This window comes from Argiope bruennichi, chromosome 3 (assembly GCF_947563725.1).
Source record: "Argiope bruennichi chromosome 3, qqArgBrue1.1, whole genome shotgun sequence".
Lineage (NCBI taxonomy): Eukaryota > Metazoa > Arthropoda > Arachnida > Araneae > Araneidae > Argiope > Argiope bruennichi.
The window spans coordinates 108981602-108995284 of record NC_079153.1 but is presented as its reverse complement, the minus strand read 5'-3'; the positions used below and the strand labels follow the sequence as shown (position 1 = coordinate 108995284).

The 13683-nt window shown below is 27.6% G+C and overlaps 1 protein-coding gene across 2 annotated transcripts in view; it reads left to right on the top strand.

Annotated features, from left to right (window-relative positions):
* LOC129963131 (unconventional myosin-Ic-like) overlaps positions 1 to 13683 on the top strand; it is a 55538-nt gene that overhangs the window by 13299 nt on the left and 28556 nt on the right. Inside the window, exons 1-3 of one of the 2 annotated variants that reach the window (XM_056077225.1) lie at positions 10595 to 10748; positions 11816 to 11948; positions 13084 to 13199. In XM_056077225.1, the coding sequence (XP_055933200.1) occupies positions 11823 to 11948; positions 13084 to 13199 (242 nt within the window). In that variant the 5' untranslated portion in view covers positions 10595 to 10748; positions 11816 to 11822. Of the gene's footprint in view, positions 1 to 10594; positions 10749 to 11815; positions 11949 to 13083; positions 13200 to 13683 lie in introns of those variants that run through there. The other variant, XM_056077224.1, reaches the window with a different exon arrangement.

The following is a 13683-nucleotide window of genomic DNA, read 5'->3' as shown; positions in this document are numbered from 1 at the left end:
TATGCTTTAAATAAATTCTGTATCATTCGATACGCAAATTATTTTTGTTTAAATTGTTTAAAAATTATTTTTATTAAATTTATTAGCCAAACAAAATTAGAGAAAATTATATTCCGAAATCTTCCGCAATCATTATCCTGTCAGAGACACATTTCCGGAAGTGCAAAACTGTAAATGAAGTCTAAAATTTCAAATGAATAGTAACTTCTAGGAAAAATAACTATTTGACGATTTGCATTCGTGTAACATTCAGCCGAATTACATTCTTCCTATGATTTGGTTACTTTTATAATGACATTCAAACTTAATGATGTGATGCATAAGATAAATATGCAATTTATTCAATTTTTAAAAAATTAATGCTTTGTATATTATTTATTTAGTTATATAAAATAACTATAATGCGGAAACAAAAAGGGGGGGCAGTTGTGTCTAAACTTTCTCATATATTCTCTAATAAAGTTTCTTGGTGGTAAGGTCTCAGCTTCGGAACCGGAGGGTTTCAGGTTCGTGACCCGATTCCACCGAAGAATCGTCGTGTAAGGGGGTCTGTTGCACGTTAAATCTATCATGATCAAATGTCCTCCTGCTGGCGTGGTGTGGTGTAGAGAGGGGAGTGCCAGTTCAGGTGTCGTCCTCGTCATCTGACCGCGGTTCAAAATTACGAGGTCCGTCCCAAAATAGCCCTAGTGTTGCTTTAAACGGGGCGTTAATATAACTAAACAAAACAAACAAACTATTTTCTCCCTCTCAGTTTAAAACTGTGTACTTCGGGCTTGGCCATGAATGTTGAGAGTGCTCAAATTTTTATTTATTAAATTCCGCAAATGAGTACTTTGTGTTTCATAGTTCAGTATATAAAATTGAGTTTTGGACGCTTTATTTTAAACTGAAATATGAAAATAAATTGCAGTTGTAATCACATTATCACATATAATTAAAATATCCTTCAAGTTTCTTTCATAGCGTGATAGGAATAACTATAACTGCCTATATTTATATAAAAATGTGGGTTTATCTATTAGCCGTCTATGGAATCAGTTTCAAACTTCTAGAATTGTTTTAAATTACGTTTTGTCGACAGTCTTTTATAAAAAAAAAAATCTATTTCACGCTATGGATAGCCAAAAAAAGAAGCCTTTGTAAAATATTACGTTTTATTACTTTAAAAAGAGTATTAGCCCAAAAGAAACTGCTAATGAGAGTTGCACCATATGCAAGAATGGAGCTACAACTATTATGACTCTCCGCATTAGGCTTAAGAGATTTAAAGCTGGCAATTTTGACTTGAAAAATGTAGCTCGCAAAGGCCACCTGTTGACGACGAATATTTATCAACGCCACACTCGGTGAAATTTTGCGCTATCGTTGCATGAAACAGCGAATACCACAAGAACAACGATGCATACATGTATGATCCGGCTGGAATACGTCAGTCAATGTGAAGTTTGGATTTCTTATTTATTATCAGAGACCGGCCCGTATATCTCTGTGCGATTTGCTACTGCAGTAACATGAAAAAGATCCTTTCTTAGAGTCTTGTCATTGGACACGAAACTTGGATTTTGTATCAAAAGGCGCGCACTGAGAACGCAATTTCGTCTAAAGACAACATATCTTTAAATGTCGCGAAACCTGGACTTTGCCTGTGGAAATATAATGAATTTTATCCATTTAATGCTCTGGAAAGGTGTAGTCTACTATGAGCTCCTTTTTTCAATATAAAAATCATCAAATCTGTCAAATATTGCAATTAACTTGAAAAATTGAAATCCGCCATAGCAAAACAGCCAGAATCGACGAATTGACTAGACATCGTTTTTCAGCATTTCCATGAAAAACTGAATATTGCATTGATTGTAAGAAGAAAAAATCTTTTTACAATTCGGTTAGAAAGTTCTTCCCCATCTTTCGGGCACTCTAGATTAACAGTCTGTCGGTCTGCACTTCCGCATGTATGTAAATGTCAAAAGTACATTGATCTAGATAAATGAAATTTGTATATCGATCTCTAATTTGGGATCTCGTCTCTAAAATTGCAGTTCTATGTAAAATTTCGGTTGTAATTAGTTGGGGAAAAAAAAGGAATCTAAACTGTATACTCGATTTTTTATTTTAAATTACGAAGAACAACCGTTCATGTTCGATACTCTGAAAATAAAAATGTAAGGTCTCGTGGTGTCCAAGATCCACATTTTTTTAACATTCCGAACATCGCACATTTATTTAATATTTAACGAATTGCCTTCGGCTTCTTGTCTGTTCACTAACTATATTAAAAACATTAATTTAATTATCTCAACCAACTTTGATTAATTATATCTTATCACAATGAAAGAAAATACTATTTGAATTGAATATTGAACATAAAGAATTCTGACTAGTTAGCAATATCTGCAAACTGACGAAATCAGTCCAGTTGTTAATGCTGGAGGATCTATCGAAATTTAATTTTTCAATATTTCCCGAAATTTTAGGAGGATGAAATGCAGGTTATCTTTGATGGCTTATCTAGGGATCATGGGCTTTTTATATGAAATGAAAATTGGCGAAATCGTATCAATGGCTGAGAATTGGAACAGATTAATTTGGGTTTTTTTTCTATAATTTTTAAAATATAGACGATTAAATTATTAAATTCCATTATGTTTAAAAACAATCATAATATAAAATACAGCAAACATCCAATTACACGATTGTTTTGTTTTTAAAAATTATCATTTTATGATTATCTGTGGCAGAAGAAGCAAAGAATTGCTTCAAAAATATAAAGGATTTAACTTCTAAAAATTAAAAAGTACTGTAACATTTTTTTAATTAAAATAAAAAATTACTAAAAATTTTTTAAATAAAAGCTTGACATATGGACATCTTATATTCAAATAGGTTTTCATCGTAATAACTATTTAACAGAATTAACTATTCTCGTTTTATTTGGGACAAGATTTCTCTCCTACTCTTTTTAGAACCAATCTGTCAACCAGTACATTCTATTTTATCAAAGTGAACCGAATTTTTATTATTGGCATTTGTATACGAAATTCATTTATTTAAAATTTTCACCACCTTAGTTCAAAGCTTCTCAATAATGCATTTTATCACATTAATTTATTTAAATCCTAAAAATAAAAAGTTCAATTAAAGATTCTGCAGGTAAATCTGGCATGATAAACATACCCGAAAGAAGATAAACAATCTGCTGTCTGAAGCGCTTATGTTTTTTTTTTTTATTATTATTTAGTCATATACGGAGACAAAGTATTGCAATTTTCTTTTCTTCTCCGATAATTTTCTTTTTCCAGAATGTTGTATTATATGATGGGTTTTCTCCACTGTTTAAAGTGTTAGAATGAAACGCAATCACTGAATAATTTGCTGCTATAATATTCAGAATGGAGATGTTTCTCATTTTTAAATCGTAAATTTTCTTTCAAACATCTGTTTTAAAATGCGAAGTTATTATTGATAGTGAAATGCCGAGTATAGTGTCAGCCAAAGATTCTGTTACTTTCTCTATACTTTTTTATATAAAATGAGAAAATGTTACAATCATCAAAATATTCTGTCACGAAAGCTTGAAAAACCTCTCTGCTTTAAAATGACTCTCAGTCTGAAAAATACATTTTAAGAACTATATATCTCCGTAAACTCGAATTTTAAAAATTTATTCAGCTAGATGGATAAAATTTGTTAAGTGATGTTTACATCAAATTTGTAGATTTTTCTCAAATTTGGATGAGATGCATCAACTGAAAATTGTCTATACGGATATAGAAATATGATAACTCAAAAACTGGGCAGTTGATTATATAAAATTTGGTATAATACCTTTATTATTGAAGTTTACATACTTATCATACATATAATAAATGCATTTTTTTTTATGTTGCCATAAACCTTTGTGGTGAAGAGGTCTTTGTGGTCTTGTTACTCAGCAGCGAACCTCAAGGTCCCAGGTTCTATTCTCGATCATAACAATCGTCCAAACCTTCCCCCCCCCCATTTCATGGTTTATGCTTATATGCCAGTTAACAGCTACGAAACGCGGGCATTTGGTTTTGTATTGTGGTCTTGTTACTTGGCTGCGAACCACAAGGTCCCAGGTTTTATTCCCGCTCATAACAATCTTCCACAATGGTGACCTCGGACGATGAACCTTCAAACTTCATACAGTTGTTGTGGCGCCAAATACTCACAGCAACCCAAAGTCGTCAGACTCACTTGGCGCAACAGCAAACCCTCACCCACACAGGCTCGCCATAACGCTTGGCGCTACTCAAATGGGCGCAGGCGCGTTAGACTCAACAGCTAATACATCACCACTCAACAGCCATATCGTTCGACTCACTGGAGGGAGAGTACTGTAGTGAAGAGCTTATAAGCCAGTTAACAGCTACGAAACACGAGCAATTGCTTTTGTTTTGTGGTCTTGTTACTCGGTTGCGAACCACAAGGTCCTAGGTTCTATCCTCGCTCATAACAATCTTCCCCGTCTTTCCCCCCATTTCATGGTTTATGCTTCTAACTTTCCTTCGTATTGGAATTTTTTGCTTTAGCATCTACCCTTATAGATGTTTAGAGAAAAGCGATTTCCCTTATCCCCATTCTCTTGGAACAGAAGGAAGAGGGTCAATATTAAACACGAAGAATCAAAAGTGAATGACTAAGACAGATTCTCGAAAATAAATCCCGAAAAAGGTTTTTGCGGAAAGATGAGGATATTGATGTTATTGAGAACAACTTCTTTGTAAATAATGAAAAAGTTGAAAAATGAAATACATCTGTCTACAAAATGTCAGTCTAATCGTGATTCAGTTACTAAATTCTAAACCATTAGTGATAGGCATATATTTCTAACTACAGAATGTTTTTAACTGTCGTAAAGAATTATATTTTATGTTGCTTAATGGACTGATAAAACAAAGTCTAAATTTTTTGTAGTTCCCTTGCTCAAGTAATCATACTTAAGCAAATATTTTTGTTTAGTAACAAATATATTTGTGTAAAAACAAATATATTTTCAATATATATTCTCAAGTAATATATATAAAACAAATATAAAATTTTAAACAAAGAAAGTTCTTTCTTCTGCATCGAATTCTAATTCTAATTCTATTCTATTTCTATAAATCTAATTCTATTCTTCTAATCGAATTATGAAGCTTTACATTATGAAGCTTTATACTAATCGAATTATGAAGCTTTACATTATGAAGCTTTATACTAATCGAATTATGAAGCTTTTTATTCTTAATATCAATATTTCAGAGCAATTTTAAATTGTTACAATTGCCTATTCGAATATCTGATAGTCAATTCATGTATTTCCTTCATGTGATTGTTGATTGTCTTAGTAATGAATAATGAATAATAAAGCTAAATAATGAAATTTAAAACTTCATAACTCGGTCGGTTTAGGTAGCTAAAGCGTGGAAATTTTTTATGCAGAATATTATTAGAGTAATATGAATATTCTGCTAAATATGATTGATAGGAATATATATAAAAAATTGAGCTTCATTAGTTTTCATCAATATATTTATTGGTTCATCTTTATTATTTCTCTAAACGACATAAAATATAATTCTTCATGCCATTTAGAACATTTTTCCATATAAAGGTGTTTGGAAATATTCTTTAAGTTAATAATTTTCTCTGACGATTTAAAAATTAGCTACTGAACACGGTTAAAGTGGACATCCTGTATCGCTAATGTCATATCTTTGAAAAGAATATAAATAAAAAGAAATCTTATATTTAGATATATCCTGTTTGGCGGCTTATGAACCAAAGTTCTTCAAACACTGCCGAGATTCCACATTGGAAACACAGCAATTCCAATATATATATTTAAAAAAACTGAATAGTTTTTTTTTGTTTATATATTTGGACATTCATCACTTTTTATCGCTTTATCCATAGATTTACAACTAGTAGTAAGTACCATTCTTACGTTTCCTTTGTCAACACTGTTGTTTTAAACGCATACTGCTGTATAAACTGAGTAAGTTTACCACAAAGAAAATAAAAACGGACTTTACAGTCTCAAAGGTTGTAAAAATCGTGAAACTGAAAAATTGCTTCATGATGAAAAGCGTTATTGGTTGTAAAATTCAGTCAGATGCATTCAGTTAATTAAAACAGGAAAAGAGGAAGAGATTAGAATGAATTAAATTCTCCTCACAGCCGGTAATTGTTTTTGAAAAATTCATTCATAAATCTTTTGAATTTTTAAAAAGAGATTTTTATCCCGTCGGTGCTTGCCACAGATGGTTTTGATCTTTTTCTAAATGCTGTTCACATCTATCCGTAAGAAAGGTTCTGGCAGAGAAATAAATAATTTTGATTTTAGTTTTGGCATTGGTAGTGACTAATCCCGTAAATAATGTGCACTGTAGCCTTCCCTAAAAATTATATATGAGCAGAGATGGACAAAAATATGTACACAGCAATTTCTAATTCAATTGCTATACTATTTTTATTCACTGTTTATTATGACTATAGTTTAGTAACATGAAGCTTAGATCAAACTGGTCATTGATTGGTAATGAATAAAAAAAAACTATTTACATGTTACAAATAATCTTTTTCAAAAAAAGAGAAACGAAATGTTTTATCTCCAGCAAAAGATAATTAATACATCTATCAGTTTGCATTTCGAGAATAGATGCAATTGTTAAGCATATGTGAATTGTGGCTTTTAAGTTGCCATGAATATTTTTCACCTGATTTTAAAAATTTTCATCTCAGGAGTAGGAGAAAAAAAAGGCTATGATAATAAACATAATTCTCCACTTCCATTTATATCGGATATTTTGATGATAATGCTTTTAGGCTGCCATATTTTCTGAAAATGACGTGTACATAATTACTTCTTGGATAATAAATACTTATTGCGAATATTTTTAAATATAAGCACTTATTTAAATAAAAGTAACCATCATTTCAACGTTTTTCTTCAATAATTTAGAAGCATAATTTAACATAAAAACCCAACACTACTTTAAAAAAAATAGTGTTTTAGTAACCAGTATTTATTAACCACTAAATGGTAACCGTTGGTTTGACTCTGTTGAGTCAGATATGGCTATTGCACCTTATAACCCCAGATAACCAAATAATCCAAACCGTGAGCTAATCATCAAATCATAGAACTCATTTGATGGCAGTTATAAAGATGAATGAGGTCATCTATCCTCAGGACTGTCCAAAGAGTATTGTATAAAATGGCAACGTTGGATTCCAAAAATTAAAAAGAATCAAAACAGTATAATTCCATATATCATGGTATTCATTGTGTAGGACCATCAAATTCACTCCATCGCTGTCCTGTTTTAATATTGAAGAATTCTATGAGTGAATTCAGAAAAGTCTCTTTGTGCTGGAACTACATTTCAAGGCTCAATTATTGACTAAACTATTGTTCATTTCCATGGTGTGATTAAATGTATTAAAAAATATTCGATAACTGACACAATCCTGCTTTACGAGGTTGAGACAAGATTCTATCATGCGGTTCCCAACGATACCGAAATCCGTGTGTTACAAGAACAGTTTCAAAAATGTATTGTAAATGCTCGAAAATCTCGCATCATCTAATGAAAATAACAACTTTGTATGTCTGCCTGATTTCGATAATTTGTGAGCATTTTCCTTCCAAATATAAAGTGATAATGAAATTTGATTGAAACAGTTCAAATTTTCTATTACAGTTTAAACAAAGTTCAAATTTTCTATTACAGTTTAAACAAAGTTCAAATTTTCTATTACAGTTTAAACAAAGTTCAAATTTTAATTACTGTTATTCTTTAAATTCTATGTATATAGTTTACTATGAATTACTTCATGTTGTTGCTTCAATACAAGTAAAACTGAGCAGACGAGTCTACTTCCTTATCTTCCATAAATGCCTCTGTTACAAGTGGGAAAAAGCATTATTTCCGTTTTTCTCATTTAAACTTATGTTATAAGCGATTTTTAAATTAGGTAAACCAAATTCGAATTTGAGATTGAATAAAAATTAAATTGTTAAAATTTTATAGTTAAAATACTAAAAGTCTGTTTTTACACAGATTGAACATAGTCCAAAAAAAATAAAGTGTGCGTAGTACTTATTTACTGTAAGATTAAGTATGTAGAAAATACTGATCTTGTAATTTTTTTTTAAAAAACGATAAATAAAATGATAATAACAATAAACTAATAAATAAATAAAGATACTTTTTTTAGTATTTCTGTTTTTCAAAAATTTCATTTTTATTCTTCTTATGCTTTTTTTTCTTTAGGAAATGTCCCAATTCTACCTTTTTTTTAAAAAAAATATAATAAATTTAGTTAGAAAATCTGTTGCTTTAAAAAAAATGACTAGAATTTTTTTTCCTTTGCAGAAAAAAAAAAAGTATTCTCAAATGCAATTTGGATCAGCTATAATAATTTTTAAAAAGTTTGTCAAAAATAATTTTTTTTTGTAATTTGATATCAAAATCAATGGCAGATTTCAGATTGGCAAGTGAATATACCCACAAATAGAATTTACATTATTGTTACAAAATGTTTTTAGCCTAGTTGCAAAATAAATAAGTACAAAATACAAATTCTATGAAGCTCAAAATTTTAGAACTGCAAAGTGTGCTCATATTGAATTATCAGAATCATTATTAAAGAAATTATAAACATTTATAACATATTGGAATTATTCATTTAATTGCTTATATTCAACTTGACAAGTATTATAAGATAATAATTTTAAAATGTAAGTTACTTGATGATTGCTATATAATAATTTATTATGACGACAAAATGCTTTTCTTTTTAAATCAGAAGTCAATAACTAATAATTATGATTAATTTTTCAATAATTTTATAATTTTATTCATAGAATATACGAATTGATGAAATTTATTATTAGTTAATTTTTTCCATGATAAATACATTAAAAAGTTAGATATATATATTTCCACTAAGTTACTGATACAAAAATAAATAAATAAATAAATAATTGTTGATTAAATTAAAAATGGATTGAAATCTGAAACAAAAGTGATCCGTTATTAAAATACGGACTTTATAATGTTCACTGCCTAGCGCAGCAAAATGTCTAAATCCTCCACTGATGAAAATTGGGACAAAAACGGACTATCGATTTTTAAGTCTTTTTTAATTTCTAAGTTTCAGTGTAAGGCATACGAACAGTGCTTAAAAAAGCGGCTTAATTATCTTTTTAACCAGAAACTATGTCGAGATTTGTATCAGATAATAGTGTCCTAATTTAATATATATATATATATATATATATATATATATATATATATATATATATATATATATATATATATATATATATATATATATAAAGGAAGGAAGAAAGAAAAAAAGAAAACATGCATTATTTCACAATCACATTTCTCTTCTTAATTATTTGCTAATTTGCAATGCTATAAATAATTTTTACACAATTTTCAAAAATAGTTTTGTTATTTATTAAATACAAGTTTTCTTAAAGAAGTGTACAAGTTCTGAAAAATTCCATTTACGAAAAAACTTAAAAAAAATTCATTAAATTTATAGAAAGTTGGATTTTATTCCCAACTATGCAACATTTGTTAATACAAATATTTATTTTTCTAGACAAATAGATAGACAAAAGATAAATATTATTTTCTAGACAAAAGATAAATATTATTTATTTAACATTTCTTTCAAATTTGTTTGTTATTTTTCAAAGTAGCTACTATTCCGATTAGGCATTAGTCTCGATTCTTTTCCATAAAGATTTTTTATGATTATTATTCGAGGTGAAACAAATGATTTATTTTAAACCAAAATGCTTAGCAAATATTTTTCAACATTCTTAAAACTTTACGAAAATGATTAAAACTGGTTTTTTTCCTTTTAAGAGAATTTTAGTTTTTCTTGACATTTATAAAATTTTGAACATCGCAATTAAATTATGTAAAATTTTATTTTGTTATTCGGGAAACGCTATTTCTTATTTTAATAAATTATTTTTAGTGATTGACTGGAGAACGAGAGACATTACGATCCCTTCAGCAGGTTCTCTCATTGTTCTATATTGTTTTAAATGAAGCATTTAAAACAGTTTTTTGTTCAATAAGGGAGAGAAAAAAAGATAGATCACTGATCATGAAAATAGATATTTTATAAATCACCTCTTCTTTCGGGATAAATTTTAACCTTTGTCAGTTGATAATTTTTTGGGGGGTTTAGTATATGATTTAATGATACATAATTATTATTTTATTTTAGAATTTGAATATAAATACGTGAATATAAAAAAATCTTAAGCTATTTCTTCACAAGAAATCAAGGAACGCATAAATTTTGTTCCTTTTCTCAAAGATGCCAAACTTTAATTTGAGCATTTGTTTAGAATATCGAGTTTTCCAAGTACAACTATTTGTTATTTCTTTGAGACCATTTGGCGTTAATTTCAAGTTCTTCAAATTTCTTTCCCCTCTTCTTTTCGATTTATTATTGATGAAGTAAATAAAAAGATAACAAATATTACAGGTAAACAACAAGTTTAACTGTAACTGATAAGGTTGTTTTTTATTTTTTAGCTGTCGGCCTTAAAAGGAAAGTAAGCAGACTGGTTCAATTTGACCGCCTTTTTAAACGTGATTGATGTTGTTTTTTGTTCGGTGCGTTGGTGTTATAGGCTGTCTATTATAATAATATTATGTTGTATAAGTGCGGCTTCTGGGCCCTTTGTCTTTGTTCTAAAAAAGGTATTTAACAACGGTTTAATAAAATATCTAACGCTCTTTATTTTGATATTTGACTTAGATTGTGTTACTGATAAATAAACGCAACTATTATTTCATTTGCATGTGTAATTTGCGGCTTTTGAAAAAAGTTCTATTTTTCATTGCTTTTTGCAATTTTTTACATTTGAATTTTTCTATTATATTCCTCAATGTAGCTTAAACTTAATTTTATATTCAACAATGTTGCTTAAATTTTGTTATTTTGTTGTTCTTAAATATAACATACAAAAACGTTCATTCATTCTTAATATATTTGTCTATTATAAAACTCCGTTTATTTTAAATATATTTGATTAACATGTAATATATTAAATTTTAAAACTTTGTTATTTATGTATTTCTATTGAAATTATTTAATATTTGGAAAGCTTGTGAAAATCCGTATATGTCAGAGAAAACATACTTGTTTATATGATGCATAATTATCATACAAGTGTTTAAATTTGTTCCGAACGATTGCCATTTTTGTTTTATTTTTAAGACATTCGTTTAATTAAGATGTTTACTTCGTTTTGTAATATCTTTTTATGGACTTTATCCTTTTCTGTGATTGTTTTGTAAGATCTCTTTTTTTGAAATGACAGTTTAATGATTTATCAGCAATAGCCTAAAAATTATCCAAGTTCTAATTTTTTTAAAAAATTTTATTGATAGGTAAAGTAGAGAGGATTGGTAGAAACAGTAGGGATAAATTTTTATTAGTAGGTAATTTTTTTATTGAAAACATTTTTATTCATAGTAAAAATAAATTTTTCTCCGAATTGTTGAAGTGAAATAATGTGAAAATTTAAAGTTTTAACTAAATAATGAATGCCAAACTAAAAAAGCTAAAAAAAAAAAAAAGAATTAATTTGAATTTATAAAATTGAACTAAAATTGAATTATTAAAAATTGAAAAATACTTTATTAAATTATATTCTAAATATATAATTTAGTTCTTTAAAAATGAACTAGTTTAATTCACATTTTAATCATTGCTTGTAACTATTTATATTAGAATAATAATTTAATTTGAAAAATATTGACAGCTTACTGATGGAGAACCAATTGCATGCTCGAGATAAAGTGGGAGTACAAGATTTTGTACTCTTGGAAGATTTTACAAATGAACATGCATTTATAAACAATTTGAAGAAACGATTTCAAGAAAATCTGATATATGTAAGTTCTTTTCTTTTATCAACATTTTTTGAGTTTCAAAATAAATTTATGCTGCAAAATATCTCCAGTTTACCACAAAATTCAGATATCTGCATACTTTTAGGTTTATTATAAAAATTCGTTTTCTGGTAACTTTTAAATAATTGATTTTATGCTTTGTTTTTAATTTCGTAAAATTTTTTTACGTAATTAATTGAAAATTGGTTTCTGTTAATATTTTTCTGAATGAAATTTCTTCTTTACATCATGCATGCATCTATAAATTTCGTTGAGTAATATTTTAAAATCTAAAATAAACTTATGTTTTTTTTTTAAAGTTATTCTGTCATTATTGATATAACTGTACATGCTTTTGTGAATATTTCTGGTTTAAATATTATACGTTGAGTTGGTTCTTTCATATTTTCATTATTTGTTACAATTTTATACTGCAAACTGATTTCTAAATTTAATATTTATAAACATTTATCTTTGGCTTTTCAGAGACATATGGTGTATATAAATAAAATATAATAAATTTGAGATCGTTCTTAAAATGCTTGTAATCTAAAATATATTTATTATACATAACATAGATCATAGTTTGTCAAAAATTGTGATGGATTTAAATGTTTTGCAGCTAGCAGCATTATGAGGCCCATCTTTTAATTAACTGATCAATTTAGTTAAACATTTCAATACATTTTTTAACATGTAATGTTTTATTTCATTAATTTTCTGAAAATATATGGTTTTTTTAATTTACTCTTATTATTCCAAACTATCTACCATTCATGTTTGTATATAATAGGATTGAAGCAATTTTTTTTTTTATTTATAACAAAATGAGCATAATGAAATTCCAATTATATTTAATGAAGTATTATATTATCTTAATAGTTTATAATTATTTGATAGAAACTTATTTGGAGACTAGGAAAATAAAGTATTTTAATTGAATCTGTTATGTGCTCTCTCTCAGCCTAGTGGCTTTAGGCAGCTGCATAGTTGGATATTTGGGTGATGGTCAAAATAAAATGAAATTTAGTGTATGCTTACAAACTCAGAAAGTTGTTTTTAGTTGGGACTTGTGAATTTTTGTATCTGAAATCTTCAAGTATTGTTGTAATTAAAATTTGGTTCATATTTTTTTCAGACTTACATTGGCCCAGTAATCATATCTGTGAATCCATATAGAGATCTAAATTTGTATAGCAATGAAGTGATTGAGCAATATAGAAATGTTAATTTTTATGAACTTCCTCCTCATATGTAAGTAGTTTTCTATGTATTTAATTTTCTTTTAGTGGAATTTGTTTAAAATGGTTTTGTGTTTTAGTTTCCTAAAAGTTTAAAGTATAATAATCATTTATTATATATTTTTATGTTTGATAAATAATTTAATTTACTTTGATTCCACTAATATGAGAATGTCTTCTTTTGTTATTGTTTATAATTTTAATTCAGAACATTAGTTGTTTCTTAAGTATTTTGAATTTGCAAAATGAAGTAATCATTGATTATTTGTTTTGAATTAATGAACCATCATAATAAAATATATTTTGTAAATTACTTATATTTATAAAATTTATCTGTTATTAAGAGTGGAATTCTAAACGTTTCATAATTATTTGATATAGTTCATGCAATTTTTTTTTAGTAAATAACAAAGTATAAAATTTAACATTTTTTTAGGCAGCTTTATTTTAAAGGGCTTCCTAATTTTATATTTTATTACAGTAACTTTATATTTTCT